This window comes from Labrus mixtus, chromosome 23 (assembly GCF_963584025.1).
Source record: "Labrus mixtus chromosome 23, fLabMix1.1, whole genome shotgun sequence".
NCBI classification, from domain to species: domain Eukaryota; kingdom Metazoa; phylum Chordata; class Actinopteri; order Labriformes; family Labridae; genus Labrus; species Labrus mixtus.
In genome coordinates, this window is record NC_083634.1 from 5711457 (window position 1) to 5731118 (window position 19662).

Sequence of the window (19662 nt, forward strand, 5' to 3'; positions counted from 1 at the left end):
CCGTCTTTGATTTCACTTTTTCACCGGGGCTGTTTGACGTGGTCGAAGCAGATCATGTTCTTAGTTTTTCAAGACGTGCTTTCTGCTGAGGTGGTGGAGTAAATTGCAAGTGTTGCCCCCTTTAGGTTGCTCAGTTCGTTGTACCTGCACTCTACCCAGCGTGCCCTTCAGCCGTGCAGCAGTAAAAAGTTTCCCCTCTCAATAGAGAACACAGCCTTTTGCAACATTCACCGGTATTGCATTTGCAGTATATGAAAAAATCATTTCAGACAAGAACTACCAGTATTCAATATGAACTGGTAAACCGCCCAGCACTACTCTGATGCACAGGTGTGATATCAGACTGTTAATCCGTATATGAAGTCTGTTGATGAGGTGTTGATCAGCTGTCAAATGTCACAAATTGCATCTTTATCAAACATCTCTGAGGAAGGCCACGAGCTGCTTTCATCTCACAGAGTCAGGAGCAACAAATGATGCTGATTAATCACAGGAATGTTGAACTGATCCATAACATTTGATGGATGGATGAGCAGCAGTTATTAATCGTTGGTTCAGTTTCATGTGGCTGACAGTGAAGCCGTCTCCTCACTCATCGTCCTGATAATGGATTACAGAGAAAATGAAAGGGGAAATAAATACGCTCAAGCCATGATTCTCAGTAGGCGCGCTGGTCATGAACTAAAGTCTGCCTCCATGTTTGTTTTTCCTGAAGTCAGAAGAGTGGAATCACCACTCTGAATACATGAAGAAGCCAAGAACAAGATACTGTTTGTATACGTATGTGTCAGAATACACGTCCTTCAGATGACGTCTTTAACTTGAGTCTCCTTTTTTAAAGACTGTATGAGGTTGTTTTTTAAACACTTCGTTGCTCTAACATCGTGTCCTAACAACACACGATCGCGTTGCATCGTGCACGATGGGAGCGCTCGCTGTCCACACCACATCTGTTAGATATTTCCTTCTTTGCGCTGTGAATTTCAGTTTCCCCTCGCGTACATTAGAACATGTGGAGCTTTTGTATTAAAGGGGGTCAAACAGAAGAGCGGTGACTCAATTCGCAACGCTCAAACGCTCGTCAGTAAACGGTTGATATAACGTCAAAGCTCAACATTCAACACAGACATGGATATTATTAGTCCACTGTTATCTCCACTCTGTCAAACAAGCTAACAAGCTCTGTTGAGTGATAAAAGCTAGTGCCTTGTAGAGCCCCCTCGTTCCTCGTCCATGTCTACACTAGCGACAGAAAGGACATTAGAAAGGGGGCGTCGGGGGCAGCTTCATGCTGCGTCACTCCCGACAGTTTGGACATTCAGAAAGGAAACAATTGAATCAAGCTGATTTAGTCCCTGGCATCGCATTCTGTAAGGACCAATTGTTACACTGATTACATTTTAACTATCACCATCCCGACTATCTCCAGATTAATTGATTACACCTCTTAGCGAGATGATGACGTTGTTCCGCATTCAGTCATGAAGGTAAACTGGAAGAAAACCGCTGAGTGTGTCCACATGAAGCCCACAGCCAGAGAGCATGGCCTGGAACTCAGTTTGACCTTAACGCTCGCTGTATGTCATTGTGTATGTTTGTAGTGTAAGATGTGTCAGTGATACAGCATGTTCAGTTAATGAGGTGTAATGTAACCAGAGCAGCAGTACACTGAATGGGGGGGGGGGTGTTTGTCAGTAAAACATGGATGACAACTGTAACGCATGTTTGTAGAGCTGCTGCAGCATACCATCAGTCCATATGGCATAGACCGGCATGCAGTTAAACAAACAGACACGCATACATAACCATAGCTGCTCTTTAGTCCTGACCATGCTGCTTTATCTTCCTCCTGAACTTCTCTCTGTTGGTAGAATCTAAGTATTTGTGGGACATTTCGTTGGGTGCTTCAATAAGGAAAAACAACTGTATGCTTCTATTTACCTGTTGTATTGTACTCTTTGTTTTTTGTATGCATTGCTTTAATTATATAACCAGTTTGCATATTTGTCAACACTTCTTTTTTTGTCAAAGTGACACTAAGCGGCATCCTCCGGTGTTGAAAAATGAAGCCGATGCAGAAGTGTAAAATCCTGCAGTTTGTTGAGTGTCCACTAGAGGCTGGCTGCAGAAGAACAGGAAGTCACATACACACCACAGCCAACAAAGCTGTTTTTACAGCAGAGATTAACATGTTTACAGCCTGGTAAAAAAAAAACCCAAATAGGTCTGATTAGCTCATGTCTCGATCGACACACACTGTAAGGGGGGTGAATTTTCTTTAAACTGCTCCATTTTGATTTGATGAACGATACATGTTATCCATAGTTAGGCGCGTAGCTGACATGATTAACAGCTTGCCGTGTTGTAACGGTTCGTCAGGAGGCTTAAATCCCACCTCAGCTCCGATTCTCAGCCTATCGTTAGGTTGACTGAAAGTTAGGCAGAGACAGCATTTCCAGCATGGCAGCTGCTTCCGATGAGCCTCCTGAGCCCCCTGTAGGAACAGATGGGTGACATCACTCGGAGGCTTTGTCCATTAATATTTACAGTCTGTGGTTGAAAATGAACCTTTATTAATATGGGAAATTAAATTAAGGGTAAAGTATTGGAATAAGGGAAAGTCATTGCATTGGTTTTTGGGTTTCTGTTGTGCTCTGTTTTGTTGGAGCTTGGGTTAGAGATGGAGTTTCTGAAGGAATGAAAGACAGAAAACATTTGTTGGTTTGCTATGCTAATACACCAGCACTATCTCCTACAGGTAGAAGGCAGATGAATTTATTGACACTATATCTATCATACAGTTGGTCTAATCAACATCAATATCGAATGCAAAGTCTCAAATGATGAACATCCTGAGATATTCCTCTGCCACCTTAGCTCTTTGCCATTCATTCTGTCGTGGGTTGCAGGTAGTTGGACTCGATCCCCGCACACATTTGAACAGTTGCCAGTTTATCTCTGGTCTGCAGAACATGCTGGAGTGTTTTTTTTTTTCCTGTGTTTGACACCTCTGCTCACACTTTGAAGCTTTAGAGGTTTTCTCACACGTTTGGTTCATTTGTTTGCACAAAAAAAAAAAAAATAGTTTGATCTTCTACCATGTTGGCCTCAAGTTCTGGACCAAGGTCCAAAATTTTCAATCCTAGACCTGGACAAACATACTGGCCAAAGTTGTCTCTCTCTATATGTTACGTGAATGCCATCATCCCTCCAGATGAAAACACCTCTCAGTCTTTATTCATGAACTCTTTCTGTTTCCAGATAACCTAAGTGACGCCCTGGAGAAGCTGAAGCTAGCGTCTTCAGACAGCGCCACAGACAGCGTGGAGGGCTGCCTGGACTGCCTGCTCAAAGCTCTCGCCAACAACAGTGAGTAGAGCCTGAATCAACATCCGTCATAGTCTAAATCCAGCAGGGGCGTCCAATTTTAAGTTTGTCTGCCCCTCATCCGGATCCAAGACATTTAATATTGAGTATCTGCTGAGCCGAATTGTGTACCAGTAGTTGTGTGTTCCTCGATGGGGTTGTGCTTTTGGTAACACACATCTTTAATCTGCTCATCTTATTTCCCTCTGTTCTCTTATCCACACACGCGCACAGGCATACACACCGGGAGTTCGCTCAGGACGCTCAAATGAGATTACTCGCGTTTTGATAAGTTTCTCTCGATAGCCAGTTTTCACATCAGGTGATGAGCATATGAGGAGGCCTTTCACAGGAATTATCCTAAACTACGAATGCATGATAGGGCTGTCACACGGTGATCCAGGGTGGCTCAATGGCGCGGTTTAATCCCACCGCCCCTTTTGTATGTATTTAGCACATTTGTTTGTGGATCAGGGGTCAGAAACTGGCCTGACTTGACAAGCCTAGGCTTCTTCCTATCCCTTTTTGAACGATGTGTATTATATTGAAATTGGCTTCTTTTTTTTTTATACAGACTTTTTTTTTTTTTTTTCATTTGTTTATTCATTTTCATCTATTTTTTAATCATTCAAAATAAAAGAATAAAGCCTGCCAGAAAAAATAGCCGGCCTGCAATATTTTTATAGTTGTGACTTTTACTTATTTTATTATTTTCTTAACAACACAGCAGACGGCGCCTGGTGCTGAAGCAAAGCTATCACCAGAATCACCTCCTCTTTTGCCTACAAAACAAGCTCAAGACAATTCATTTAAAAACCTGTACAGTACGATTTGGCTACGGGATGATATGTGCATGTTAGAGCTGTGATTTTTTGACTTTGACTTTAGCATGCATTGATGTGACTACAGTTCATTCTCTTTGCCTGCAGACACCGAGGCCAGCATGAAGATCCAGGAGATGGCGGTCCTGCCCCTGCTCCCCGGCCTGCTAAAGCCAGAGTCCTCCTACACTCCGAAAGTAGCCAACATCATAGCTGAGTTGGCCAAAAACGGTGAGATTTGTGTTTTTTTTTTCAAAGCCTCTCAACCCAGAAGCACTCTGACTCTCTGTTCCTCCAGTTTTCAGTTTGTACACTTCCTCCTGCTCTCATCCTTTTAGTTTTTTTCTCTGGGAATACGTTGATGGTAAAGTGACGCCGCCGTGTAAGTCGTGTATAAAAGATAAATCTGAAGAATCAAACAATAACAGGTTTGACTGACAGGCTGTTTCAGACCTGGGCATCGTTTTAGCGACCCTGCTTGGCATTTCAAAGCTAAGCTGTCTGTGACTGAGGGGTTATTGTGTAAGGACTCAAACCTTGCATAACTGCTGTGTCAGAGAGCTTCCATTTTCATAATGACTCTGTGTGAGCTCGGAGAAGCTTTTAGAGTCGAAAAAAGCCGTCTCGAATGGAACTCGGGGAAGAAAAGGTTCGGGATAATGAATGTTTTTTTTTAGCAGCTTGCAAGTCTGCAGCTAATGATCACTCCCCAGCAGTTTGCCAAGCTTGGCAGCAACCCGCTGGCATTTATCTGTCACCGCTTCCGGAAAAGTCTGTGAGCAGCCAAGTGACTGCTGGGCTAAAGACGACCGCCTTTCTGTCTGACAGTTTGAACCGACTCGATTGTGTAAAGCGGCACCAGCTGAGATTTTATGTTCAAACCTCTTTGTCTGATTAGCATTAATCACCGTTGTTAAAGACAATCACAAATGCAGAGGATCCAACATGGCTGCCCAAATAACAATGTGGTTAAAATGTGAACTTTTCCACGTTCATTACATGGCGTCTCTGGTTTTAAAGGGGACATATTCTTAAAAATCCACTTCTACAGTGTTTCTGAACGTATATTTGTGTAACCTGAGTGTCTACTGACCCACAAAATGTGAAATAAATCCATCCAGTCCTTTGTTTGTGGTCTGCAACACAGAGAGAAATGCTCCATTTCAAATTTTCTCTCCTTGTGATGTCACAGTGGGATTCTGGTAAAAAAATAAATCCTCTCCCCTGGTATCTCCACCCATGGACTCCACTCCAACCCTAGAAATTTTTCACAGGTCGGCCATTTTTATTCTCGCAAGGGGGGGTTCATTGTATTTAAAGAGACACACACACCAAAACGGAGCGTTCTGAGAGAGCTGGTTTATACAGGGTCACAAACCTCCTCTGGTGCTTGATTCATGTTATATTTTGACCAAAGCACAGCACAGATGTTTCATTTAGACCACAGGAGACTGTTTGAAAAGGTGGAGAAGGGGGAGAATATGTCCTCTTTAAGTTAGACCTGTATACTTGGTGTTAGACGTAATAAATGAACACTTTCTGTTTTCTCTCAGTCCTTTCGAGGCTTTGTGATTTGTGAAGCATCCTAGTTTAGCTGGATGGTTGTTATTAGGATGCTACAGACGGCAAATGATCCTGTTGGCTACCGTCCCTGTTAACAATGGTGAAAAATTCATCCAGTTGTGTGGATTGGATGAATATGATGTTCTATAGCAGTGTTTCTACTACCATTATATTAGGGGGGGCGGCCCGATTTTATTTTTGGGCTTTTTGTGCCTTTATTGTAGGGATAGGATAGTGGATATAGTTTGAAATCAGGGAGAGAAGTCATTTAAGGATACCTTTCTGATAGAACAGGACAGCCGTCATTAAAAGTAACACATGAACACCAAGATTCCTTCAAGAGTCGGCGTCCGTCTGCCCGCACCCCCCACCCCCCACCCCCCACCCCCCCAAAGCTGTAAACCTTGGGGAAACACTGTATAGTGATTTTTTTTTTTATGCAATTGAGGCACTAAAAAAAAGACATTTCACACATGCTCAAAACTCCTGAAGTTTTAGCGTTAAGCTGAATGTGTGAAAGCAAACAGCCACATTTTTTTTATTCTGACTCCTGCGAGCCTCGTGGTATTTCTTCCACAGAAAGTCCAAGTCCTTCCTTGTACTTGTTCCTTGCCTTAGGAAGACACCCTTCTACTCCTCTCAGCTCCATCATGGAAAGTCTCCTGTCGTGATATCTCGATAATTTATTCTTTCCTCAGAGGAGCTGGTTATGTCAACATACATGAGTGTGTTTTACTACAGGTCAGTTACACTCAGAGACCTTGGTGTACACGATAACACACCAAACCGACGAATACATTCGGTTTTTATGTTTCTACAAAGAAAATGTTTGACCTCAGAGGTGCAGACCTGTGCTGGACGTCCTCAATTGTTGCTCTTTGTTTGCCGTGTCACGTTCTTCTTCATTGAATTTGTTGGCGGGCTACATGGTGTCGCTCTGCTGTGATGATGTCACACTATTACGTAGCTGACACGGCTATCCCCATCCGGCTTATGTTCCGCTTACCAAGTGGAAACATTAGCAAGATCAGGATTTACCGTACCAAACGGTACTGAACCAATCCGGACTGCTTGGTGGGGATGGGGGAGGATGGTGAGGAAGAATGTGCTGATAGACCATGTTGGTTTTGGATCAGCGTCAATTTTTCCTTTTCCTTTATTTCATCTCTTTTGGATATCCTAGTCGTGTAGACCCCTCCAGTTACCTGAATAGAGAGCAGATTGGTGGTATTTACTTCCTAGAACAAGTTTCACTTTTCAAGTTTTCACACTGACCTGTTTTGTTACTCCTCTCCCTCCCTCAGAGTTCATTCGGAGTCCCTGTGTGGAAGCCGGTCTCATCCCTCCTCTCATTCAGCTGTTAAACTCCAGCGACCAGGAGGTTCTCCTGCAGACCGGCAGAGCTCTTGGCAACATCTGTTACGACAGCCGTAAGTAGGAGTTTGCTTTTTCTGAGGGAACATTGAATCCCTCATGAGCCCCGTCAACACCATCAACAGAGCTAATGGAAAATCAGTCGTAAAATTGTTGTTGCAGCACACCGAGCTTTGATCTTCAATAAAGTGTTTCACAGACAGAAACCTTTCACAGGGCTGTAGCAGTGCATGCTGGGAAATACTCTCTGCAGACACAGAGAGGGAAATGCAGTGGTTAGGGAAATGACACTCTGAGATCAATGTGTTTATTTGACCCTCATTAGCGGCTGTATTTTGAAGTCTGGAGGAAAACAAACATAGTGATGACACATATTAACGCAAATCAATACCACAAACACACAACCAGTTAAATACAAGACATAAGAGATGCATTCAAGCTGAGTACGACTGCCCCCTAAAAGACAAAAAGTTGCATTTTTCAGTCCAGTTCTGCACAATTTTTCAGCTGCATTATTAAACACAAATAATGACGATAAACATGTCGTATCTGTCATGGCGGCCGGTGAGACAAGAGTTCGCTGTTACAACTCTAAAATTACGTATTTCTCTGGTTTTGATAACTGTTGGAAATATTTGACGTACTCAACAAAAAATATAACATACAACATTATTTACATTGTTTTGGGGGCTTTTTTAGAGATAGGAAAGTGGATAGTGTCAGAAATTGGGGAGAGAAAGAGTTGGGAGGGACATGCCGGAAATGCGTCACAGGTCGGACTTGAACCCGGGTTGCCCGCGTGGAGGATAAGAGTTTCTGTACATGTGGCGCAAGCACCAACCAGTACACTACTGGCGCTACTACTTTATTGGTTCAGATATTTCAGTGTAAAAATTCTTCATGTTGTATCTTAAAGTGATGTTTAAACTTGTCGGTTGAAAGAGAACCCGTTGAGCATTTGGAAATTGACCTCGGGGGGAGAATTAGAGTTAAAGCCTGATTCTGCGACCAGCTTTAGAGGCTTTAATCACAGCTGTCAGTTCTGGTGCATGGTTTCTCCTCGGGTTGAAAAGCCGGACATCTTTGGAATCTGCTGGGAGGTGACATTTGTTTGAGTGGAGGGAGGTCTCCGTGAGCTGGCGTGGATTTATGAAAGACGCACGGGGGAGAGTGTGGAGAAGCAGCTGCTCGCCATCTTAAAGAAACACGATGTAGTGAAGAAGAAGCTGCGGCAGTTTCTTCAGGAGGATAAAAGGAAACCTATTCAGACCGACATGATGAAATAAGGTTTAATTTACTGCTTTTCTCTAGAGTGTACACTGACATTTCATCTTTAAGGAGTAAGAAACCACCTCTAAACGCTGAGAGATCAAGGAGTTTGATTATTTCACCTCTATCAAGACGATTTTTATCAACCATCATTTAATCTGTATGTTAACCTGTTTTATTCCTACATTGTATTTATGTTATTGTTTGTTTTCTGTGTCGTAAAGCCCTTTGTAACGTCGGTTAAGTGCTATAAAAAAACAAACTTGATTGCTATTGCATTAACAGAAGAGAAACAGAAAATGTCATCCACATGGCGTTGCTGTGTTGCTGAGGCAGCCGAGAGTGAATGAAAGTAGCAGACGCACTGGTACATAACAGGCTGACTCATGTAACGCTTCCTTTGGCAGCTGTTCTACCAGACAAAGCCTCCCAGAGAGACAGTCAGCAGTACTGTGAATTTATTGTCTCTCCAAGGTAAAGTGTACTGGTCATTAAAGAGGGTTTGATCCGGAAACAGACCCTGAAAACAAAGGCTTGATTTTACTAAACATATCCAAACTCAATAATCTATAACTTACTTAAACATGTTAAAGATACTAGTCCCTTTTTTTGATGCCATCGACGGTATTTAGTTTTGGCTGCAACAAAATTCTTGGATTTTTCTGAAGCCTGCAGAAATTAAACCAAAATATCTATATTGGGTGTGGACAGTGCACTGAGGGAATGCTACTTTCAAAATCATGCTAGTTTTTGCACCCTGCCTTTAATGGATTGTTGTGTAATTTGGCACATCCATTGATTTCCTCGTTAAGATGCTTTTGATCGACTTTGGTGATGCTCTGAATTTCCCTGTAGCGCCACCAACAGTTTGAAATGAATGTAATTTTTGTGATCTGGCTGCAACAAAAATATTATATATTTCACAAGTGTGCAGGGTTAAGCCCCAAGTATCTTCACAATGAGTAGAGAAATTGCCATGAAATTTGACACATCCATTCATTTCCTTGTTAAGATGCTTCTGATCAACTTTGGTGATCCTCTGAATTTCCTATAGCGCCACCAACAGTTTTGAGTTAACGTAATCCTTTTGTATTTAATGTTTTGGGTGCAATGAAATGATTGCATTTTTCTAAAGTGTCCAAGGTTCAGACTAAAATATCTTTACAATAATTGGATAGATTGCCTTGAAATTTGTTACGTCCATTCATTTCCCCTTTAAGATGCCTTAGATAAACTTTGGTGACCCTCTGAAAATTCCTGTAGCGCCACCACCAGTTTCAAACTTATGTTGTTTTTTGGTGTTGAATGATTTGGCTCTAGGCTTAATTTTTCTAAAGTGGGCAAGCCCAAAATATCTTCCCAGTGATGAAACACATTGTCTTCAAATTTGGTACATCCATACTATTTCCCTTTAAGTTGCTTTTCATCAATCTTGGTGATGATCTGAATTTGTCTTTTTGCTGTAGCGCCACCATCAGTTCATGTTAATGTGATTTTATTTTCCTAAATTGTGCAGGGAGAGCTTTAGCTTTATTCTGTTACCACACAAAATGATTCAACAGAAGTTAAAACATTATGGCCAACAATTTAATGTTGAAGTTTATTAAACCAAGCTGTACTACATGGATATAAATATTTAAAAAGATATAAAATGAGCCTCATGTGAACACGTTTTCCTTGATATGAATATTTGAGGCCGTAATTATTTTCTTTGCACATGTTTTATTCAGTATTTGGATGTATTTTCAACCTTAGTTTGCATTGATTTGTATGTTTTTGTACTGCTTACGTAACATTACTTTCCCATGTATTTTTCAGGTTGTGTTTGACTTTAATTTATTCACTTTTTATCCTTTGCTTTGTGGTTGATTTGTGTCCTGGCCTCTTTGTTTTGCAGATGAGGGCAGGAGTGCAGTTGACCTGGCAGGAGGCGCTCAGATAGTAGCTGATCACATTAAATCGCTCTACCAAAATACTGAGCCGGAAAATGAGAAGCTCTTGACTGTCTTTTGTGGCATGCTGATGAACTATAGCAATGATAATGGTAATGACCATCTTTCCCCCCAAGAACAACTGTTGACTAATCTCCACTAATCAGCGGATGTTCTCTTTCTTATACACAGACCATGATTGTTTTTTTAATGAGATAGTTTGGTTGAACCTGGAGATTCTGTGATTTTACCTTCTTCGTCTGAATTTTCTCCTGCTGTTTCTCTCATGCTCTCTGTTGCTTTTCCATCTTCACCTCTGAGGTAATCTGCAGTTAAATATATTTCCTGAGAGTCTGGTCTTATATTAGGAGTACCTTTCTACTTCCTCTACAGTGTTTCCCCACACATAGACGATACCTGGGCGGGCAGCCCAAGTATATTTCAAGCCTGTTTTATTTATTTTTTATTTATTCATAAAATTGTTGCGCGCAGCGCACAAGAGAGCTGGGGAGAGAGAGTGCATGAGAGTGCAAGGACCTCACTGAGCGCACTTTTGCAGCTCGGTGCAACATAACAAAACTTTTGGGGGAAAAAAATCCCCTCTCGACTCCTGCGGGGAGATAAGACGCAGCAAAACCTAAAGAACAGAATCGCATCAGCGTCAGATAGAAAGAGAAGGTTCTGTCCGTACATCCCTCTCATAAAAGCACAGCTGGAGGTGTCTTGCTCCGATCAAAACTGAAGCTTCTCATGGCTAATGTTAATGTTCAGCTGCTTGCTGCTGATGCTGAACTCCTATAAATAACAAAACTTTTCAAAACGCGAGGCATACTCCTGGTGTTTGTGTCTGTGCGCATGCGTGGATAAGATGAGCAGATAAAAGTTGTTTGTTGCAAAAACTAAATTAATTAAGAGGAAATAAACACATTTGATTAAAATACAAACTCCCCCCAAACGGCGATCTCCACCGCCCAGGTATCGCGTCATTTTGTGGGAATCTACTAAACTCCTGTAAGTTTTGAATTATTTACAGACTCATCAGGTAGATCAGAATCAGCCAGTTGTCTGATGTCTTATGACATGTATGGTAGGATGATGATGTCGCTCTCTTTTTATGTTTAAATATCGAAACAATGATTGTATAAATTGCCTTTTAAATTTGGTACATCTATTCATTGTCCCTTCAAGATGGTAGTGATCCTCTGCATTTCCATGTAGTGCCACCAGCAGTATAAAATTAACAAAATTTTTGGGTCTTCAATGATTTGGCAGCAACAAAACTAAAGTGTGCAGGGTTAAGACTAAAATATCTTAACAGTAATTGGATGGATTGCCTTGAAATTTGGTAAATCCATTTGTTTGCCCTTTAAGATGCGTCTAATAAACTTTGGTCACCCTCTGAATTTCCTGTAGCGCCCCCAGCAGTTTCTAATTGACATAATTCATTTGTATTTAATGTATTGGGTGCAATGAAATGATTGCATTTTTCTAAAGTGTGCAAGGTTTAGACTAAATCTAATCTTCATCATTTATCTGCTCTGTTTGGGATGCTAAACCAGGTGATTTTTCCCTCCACTGCGTCCCTGCTTGCATCTCGTTTTCCGGTCTTTGCTGCTGCACTCTGTGTCTTTGTGATAGCCGAGCTTGTTGAGAACAGACAGTGTGTGATCTGACAGACTCAGACCTCCTGCCAAGGTGTCTTTTGGCCCTCGACCAAGTCTCTGATGTGTTTGGCTGATTGATGAGAGGGCTTTTGGTGGCTCTCACAGAGTGGATGAATTTTTGTGGCTTTTCTGCAGCTTTCAGCAGCTTTCTGCATCTCGCTGACGCTTCATATATAGTTAATGTTGAGACAACTCCCCATTTATTCACTCTGAATCAGCTGCTGCAGTTAAAAGGTTTCCCCTTAGGAAAAGATGCAAGATATGACGGATACAAGTGTGGTATTAGAACAGGTCCTGATCTGTCCATTAGTCATTGTATTTGAAGGATTATACAATCTCATTAATGGGTTGAAGTAACATACTATGAGATAGCTTTTAGAAATTCTGGGTAACAAATTTCAGATTCATAGTGAACCCTTGAATCTTGAAACAAAAATAAAAACACTTAACATCACTCTCTTTGCAGCCACCAGACTCCATGACAAAAACACTTATTTTACCTTAGCAGCACGCATTGCATGTGTTTGTCCACCACTGCCTCAATCGCTCTGTTTTTGTGTTTTATGAATATTGTTTAGGATCCTTGACACCCATTTTAAACATCTGAATTACTGAAATGAACCAGTGGTGGCAGCCCTAGCACAGCAACTCCCTTCTTCTGGGGGGTAAAATTATCGATTTTGTCAGTAGAGTTTGGTGGCACTGATGGGAGCGATGTAACAGCTGTTTCTGCCTTAATGAATACGTTTGTACCTTATCAAAAAGTAATATTTCTGTAGGGATTCTCTCTGTAATGTTGTCAGACAAAAAAAAGCACATTTAGTCGACATATTTGATTGGATTTATTAATTCAAAAAGGAAAGTTTGCAGCTTTTCAGCTGCAGGATAAATCATCTACTAGAGTGAGTCCAACACTTATTGTTCCCATTTAGACCCCAAAATATGGGAAAAAAATACACTGGTTGAAGAGGAGGAGAATATGTGACCTTTAAAATGTGGCTGCTAGGTCGATGCATTTAGATCAAATGAAAACTGTAAAATGATGCAGTGGCCTTTTAATGTTTTATTTTTCTGCCTTTTTGAAGCACTAAGAAGTTTTGGCTTTATTAGCACTTGGAGAAAAACAACCTTGGTTCCTTTTGTGTGGGTAAAGCCTTATATCAGGTTTTTCATTTCATCTCATTGTGTCACACACCTTGTAAACGTCTGCGGAGGCTTTGTTGATCTTCCAAAAACACATGTATCTGTTCTGTTGGCTTTCCTGCTCTCTTTTCTACGGCTTTATTGGGGTTAGCTTGTCTCGACACTCAACAAGAATCTGAAATCTTTAAGACGTTGTTCTTTTCATCCACCATCTTTTCATCCACTCCGGATTCTAAAATTAAAATGTATCTTGATGTTTTGCTCCTCAGGTGTGTCTAATATTTCGTCCACTTGTTACCCTCTAACGACGGACAGTTACATTTCTTTTTAAGGTTTTGGAGTCTTAAATGATGACTCAGCTTTACGTCATAGAGACATTTACAACTTGTGTCTTGTTTTTATTATATGATAGTTCACCATGCAGGGTTTTAATGTCGTAGTGAATGATCTAGCTAAATGTTTTTGGTAAAATCTGACTGTGTGTGCTCAATGCTCTGCCAAGTATTCAGAATTTGTGTGATCAACCATTTAGTAGTTTGGTTAGTAAGTGGTGTGAATGCAGAATTACTGGCAAGTAAAACTTCTGGATAACAGCAGCTGATGGTCACAAATCAAAATCACATGATAAATGTACACGCTGAACATATTGTAAAAGTTTTTCAGTTCAATAGTTTGTTTCACAATTACTTTCAAGTAGCAATATGTAACTCTGACACCTAGTGTTTAAAACGGGTACTGCAGTCCAAACTCTGAACAAACATTGTAGAGAGCTGTGCCCCGCCCCCTCCTCTCCTCCTTGCCATGTGGTGGACTCTGAAGCTTCAGTGTTTATCCAGCTCTGCATGGGTCTGTAAACCTTTCTGTGTTCTAACCTCTCTCCATTTTTCAAAAGCATCTCCAATATTGATCCTAGTTTGAGCACATTTCTGCTCGTGGAGCTTATTAGAAACATGCAGAGGCTTTTTAGGTCGGGTACAATCACTTCTATCTGAACCACTTCTCTTGCCCGCTTCCATCGCTGCAACACTGTCTCAGACTGTGCAGCACAATCCACATGCATATCTTAATACACCTCTGTGTCGGGGCAAAAATATGCATTTCAATTATTTCTAAGTTCAGAGGATTGATGCAAAAAAAAATCAATGATCAGCCTTAAGAAACTGAAACATCACTAAATTTAATCTATATATGACTTTTACACCAAAAATCTGGAACTGAGTGCAATCTTTCATGTGTAAACTGGACGAAGCTATCATATCTACCGCTTCTTTTCAACCTCCTTTGTCTCCTTGTCAACTGTCTGCACTCTAGCTCATCTAATGGGTTATCAAACTGGCCGTCTGTAGTCTTGTTCAGCTCGTTAAATAACTTGCATGTTTTATTTGGGTCTAAAAGCCAAAATGCTGTTTTAAAGTTTAAGATTCTATTACAAATCAAACGATATACCATGACAACACATTAACTCTGAACAAAATCCACATCGTTGCCTTTTGTGTTTTCTTCACTTCTACTTTATGTTTGGAGCACATGATCGTCTGCTCATCTTTCCCTGTCTTTGTTTGTGTTTCTGCAGATTCCTTACAAGCCCAGCTGATCAACATGGGGGTGATTCCCACTCTGGTGAAGCTGCTCGGCATCCATTCCCACAACACAGCCCTGACAGAAATGTGTCTAATTGCCTTTGGGAATCTGGCGGAGCTCGGTGAGTTGACAGAAATACCTGTTTAACGATGCTAACACACTGCTAACCTTTAATTAACGCCTCATCTAGAGCTGTTAAACTTAATATATCGTCCTCTATCCATCCATCCATCCGTCATCTATACCGCTTTTTAGTGTTCGGAGTCGCAGGGGTTTGAGCCGATCCCAGCTGTCATTGAGCAGGGTTACACCCTGGACTGTTCCCCAGGCAATCACATTAAATAACCTGGCTTCAAACCATCTTTCTTACTCTTAGCTGTGACAAATCAGAAGTCATCATCATTGATCCCAAATCTCTAATCGATGGCTCCAGCGCGCTCCCATCCTCCCCCCCGTCTGTATTCTTGGTGCCATCTTCGGTCAAACCCTCTCCTTCGACCGACACATCAAACACATCACCAAAACAGCCTTTTTTCCATCTCAGAAACATCGTCCGCCTCCCTCCCTCCCTCTCCTTTTCAGCTGCTGAGACCCTCACCCACGCATTCATCACATCCAGACTGGACTACTGCAACAGTCTCCTCTACGGTTCACCATCCAAAACACTCAAAACACTCCAGAACTCCGCTGCTCACTTTCTAACACACCCAGTGACCACATCACACCTGTCCTTCATAACCTCCACTGGCTCCCCATCCCCCAGAGGACCCACTTCAAACTCCCCATCATCACCTACAAAGCCATCCGTAACCTTCTGCCCCCCCCTACCTGTATGAGCTCCTCTGACCAGCATGCTCAAACCTCCTGACCCCCCTCCTCCCCACTGATGGAGCAGAGCCGGATTTCACCAACTACCAAGGTGCATGAACAGTGAAAGGCTTGAACAGGTCAAAGTGCTCCAGCAACACTTGTAGCGTGTATATCAACTTTATTAACAAATTAGACCAACCCCTGCAGGACTAGCCATCAGTCCTGGGGGGACAGGGCCTTCTCCATTGGCGCTCCCACCCTCTGGACCTCAATCACTTCCTTCAAGAAATCCCTAAAAACTCTACAACCCTACAATCGCCTATAACCACTAACATACTCTATTCTCCTCCTCCTTCTCTTAGACTATCTCGTCTTTGTTCAGAGTCTTTGAGAACTCAGAAAAGCGCTATATTTAAGACTTAATGTATTTTGATTATTACTGTTAATTACCGTCTTTTTGTTGTGCTGAAATGTAAGAATGAAATGCACAAAGAGAGTCCTGGTAGAAGAGAGGCTACTGTCTTCTCTTTGATAACTTGTCTGTGATTCGTCTTTGTCGTTTTCAGAGTCCAGCAAAGAGCAGTTTGCCTCCACAAACATCGCAGAGGAGCTGGTGCGTCTTTTCCAGAAGCAGACGGAACACGAGAAGAAGGAGATGATTTTTGAGGTTCTGGCTCCGCTTGCAGAAAACGGTAATGTGATTTCTTTTTTCTTTCATCATTCAACAAAAAGCCAAATTCCCTGTAAGAGAAGAAGTGTGGAGATTAAAACATGGAGCAGTGAGAGACTGCAGTGTTCTCTCGTGCATTTAAATGAAAGCCGTGTCCACCTACTCGATAGTAATTTATCCTCCGAGTGTGAGTCACACACGATGCTAACTGCACAGTCATGGCAGACAGATCCTGCATTTGCTCAGCTGCTCTCTTTAAAGCTCAGAGAATGTCTCAGTGTGTGTGTGTGTGTGTGTGTGTGTGTGTGTGTGTGTGTGTTTCTCTCTCTGTCTGTTGTTATCACCGTTCCAGGCACTCCGAGTGCTCAGTCTCCAGGACAACGTCCTACTTAACTCCACTCCAGAGAAACCTCGTTCTTTGGCCACCTCTCCGTCTCTCTCATTTGACGCTCTGCATGTTCTTCATCAGATTTAGAGACACACAAATGATTATTCTGTAAAAGTGTCAGATTTTTTTAGGGACGCCAGTGGCCTAGTGGTTGGTCTGTATTTGTTTGGACCAGAGAAGGTAGGCGGTTTTAAGGCACCCCTACACGGCCGTTTTGGACACCCCTCGGTTTGTCAGATATGAGAGCAGTTATCAGGTCAACAGGTGTTGCAGCGATGGAAGCGGGCAAGAGAAGTGGTTCAGATAGAAGTGATTGTACCCGACCTAAAAAGCCTCTGCATGTTTCTAATAAGCTCCACGAGCAGAAACGTGCTCAAACTAGGATCAATATTGGAGATGCTTTTGAAAAATGGAGAGAGGTTAGAACACAGAAAGGTTTACAGACCCATGCAGAGCTGGATAAACACTGAAGCTTCAGTGTCCACCACATGGTGACCTGTGAGAGCATCAACTCTAGAGAGGGGGGGGGGGGGGGGGGGAGAGACAGCTCTCTACAATGTTTAGAATTTGGACTGCAGTACCCGTTTTAAACACTAGGTGTCAGAGTTACATATTGCTCCTTTAAATCAGTCAGCAGTGGTCAGGAGGCTGAAATCTTCCTCACATTTACACATTTATATCCACATGAAAAGGCAGAACTACAACAACTGCAACAGTAAAATGATACCTGCACTTACCTTCTAATATTTGCATAAAGTAGTGATTGGAAACCTGCCTTATGTTGGTGGAAACTTTGACTAGATGTGGAGTAAACCCTGGTGTATTAGACTCACTGGTAAAAAAAGCGCTTTACCAACATTTCTCGCTTCACATGCTCTGCAGCCCTGTTGGTATGCAGCGGCATGTCGTGTCCCATGGGATGCATTGCATATGATGCAGTGCTGCACTGCATTGCAGCAGCAGCCGTACGTTGCACTGTGGTTTCTCACAGTCTCCTCCTCTTGTCTCCTGCTAGATGCGATCAAGCTGCAGCTGGTGGAGGCCGGCCTGGTGGAGTGTCTCCTGCAGGTGGTGGCTCAGACTGTGGACGGGGAGCGGGAGGAGGACATCGCCCAGCTCAAGACCGCCTCGGACCTCATGGTTCTGCTGCTGCTGGGAGGTAAACGCAGCAGATGTGAACTCCTCATGATTCATTAAACAACAGAAGTTATTTTAGCTTTACAGGGGTTTAATGTTAGCAGGTAAAAACAACAGAACACACAGAATGAATCTACTGAACCTTAATTCAAAAAGAACCTTGTGTAACAGTTATTAAAGATTAATAACGTCTTCACAGTCAGATTCTTGTTGCATCACAGATCCTGCAGCCAAATGTACGAGGTCATCAGTGGGAAAACGATCCCCTGACTTAACTTAATTTATGTAGAAAATATAAGAATCCATAAATATAAATGTCTCCTGTCCAGCGCTGAAGCTGAGTATCAATAATTCAACATTTAATCTAAATATTTTAACGCAGCAGGATGAACTTGGTGTGTTAATATTATATATAATAGACGCTCTGCAGCTCAGACTACACGGTGTGTGCTTGATTAAAGCCTGAGCGGACACGTGAGGCGTCGGGTATATGAGGTACACGTGCACAATCTAAATACGGTCAAACACAACATCTGTTCAACAGATTCTACCCTTACAGATATAATAAAGATCAGTGGTTAGGAGCGCTGGGTGGATCCTCAATCACGCTGAACAGCAAACACGCTCTTTAAGGAGGATGGGACGGAACGATGAATCAGTTGGACCCTGATGAGCTCAAGGAAGGAAGTGGAGCGCTGTATGACATACCTCTAAATGGCAGGAAGGGCCCGTCTCATCGTCTGAGCTGCATGGTAGATGTGGATGTAGGAAGAGGGTCGTTGTTGCCATGGTTGCATGTTCTTCCTTCTGCTTCGTTAGCGGATTTACAAACCATCTATGTGCTCACTGCCAACTGCTGTATCGGACTGTGTGCGTATGTATGCAAGTGTACTCGGGCACGGAGCGATGTTACTGATGTGAACGCAGACCGGGGAGGGGGAGCAGTCGTGCATCTTAAGAATAATTCCACAAAGAGCACTCTGCTTAAATGATTAATTATCAAAACTACTGTAACACAGAGTTTTTATTCCAGCCCTGAATAACTGCTGCAGTTTTCTACTCGGCCCCGATAAACTCCCACAAGAGGACGGAGCAGCGTTATTGAAGCCTGTGAGGCGAAACGCGGGGCAGAAATAATCCCCCAAACACACTTTGCTCGCTCATAAAACTCTGAAACAGAATCATGAACGTGCAGATGAGAGTAACCCGTCCTGTTCCTCCTGCTGTGTAGACGAGTCCATGCAGAAGCTGTTCGAGGGAGGAAAAGGCAGCGTCTTCCAGAGAGTTCTGTCCTGGATCCCGTCGCACAACCATCAGCTGCAGCTCGCCGGGGCCCTCGCCATCGCTAACTTTGCTCGAAACGGTACGTTTTCACTTCATATTGTCAGACGGAAACGTGTCTCGTTACCGGGGAATAGAAAGAATAAATTCAAACAGGAAATAATGTGTCATGAAACAGAACGTGGACGACCACAGTTTAGCGTTCAGTGTTTTTGGTTAAATGTAAGTGTAACGCCTTCGTTGCTGTTGACAGAAAATAGATGAAAACATGATGTCATCTTTTTCTCTTTCATATTGTGTGTGCAGATGGAAACTGTATCCACATGGTGGACACTGGCATCGTCCAGAAGCTTCTAGATCTGTTGGATCGACACGTTGAAGAAGGAAACGTCACGGTTCAACACGCAGCTCTGAGCGCCCTGAGGAACCTCGCCATACCAGGTGAGCCGCTGCATCAGTACGACACACACACACACACACACACACACACACACCGTGATCGAAACATTGTGAGTTTTAGGTGAAGGGTTTTTCTTATAACTGTGTTTGACCTCTTCTGTCATTGGTCAATAAACAACGTGATGTAGCATCACGTGTTCTTTGGCTAACAAGAAGGTCAAAGTTCATACTAAGGTTGTCAAAATGTTCGATTCTTGGATACTTT

The 19662-nt window shown here is 42.5% G+C and overlaps 1 protein-coding gene across 3 annotated transcripts in view; it reads left to right on the forward strand.

Annotated features, from left to right (window-relative positions):
* Window positions 1–19662, forward strand: part of rap1gds1 (RAP1, GTP-GDP dissociation stimulator 1) — a 28936-nt gene that overhangs the window by 1834 nt on the left and 7440 nt on the right. For 2 of the 3 annotated variants that reach the window (XM_061030693.1, XM_061030694.1), the window contains exons 2-10: window positions 3262–3369; window positions 4296–4418; window positions 7055–7180; window positions 10291–10437; window positions 14705–14833; window positions 16089–16214; window positions 17596–17739; window positions 18949–19080; window positions 19305–19439. In XM_061030693.1, the coding sequence (XP_060886676.1) occupies window positions 3262–3369; window positions 4296–4418; window positions 7055–7180; window positions 10291–10437; window positions 14705–14833; window positions 16089–16214; window positions 17596–17739; window positions 18949–19080; window positions 19305–19439 (1170 nt within the window). The remainder of the gene's footprint in view (window positions 1–3261; window positions 3370–4295; window positions 4419–7054; window positions 7181–10290; window positions 10438–14704; window positions 14834–16088; window positions 16215–17595; window positions 17740–18948; window positions 19081–19304; window positions 19440–19662) is intronic. The other variant, XM_061030695.1, reaches the window with a different exon arrangement.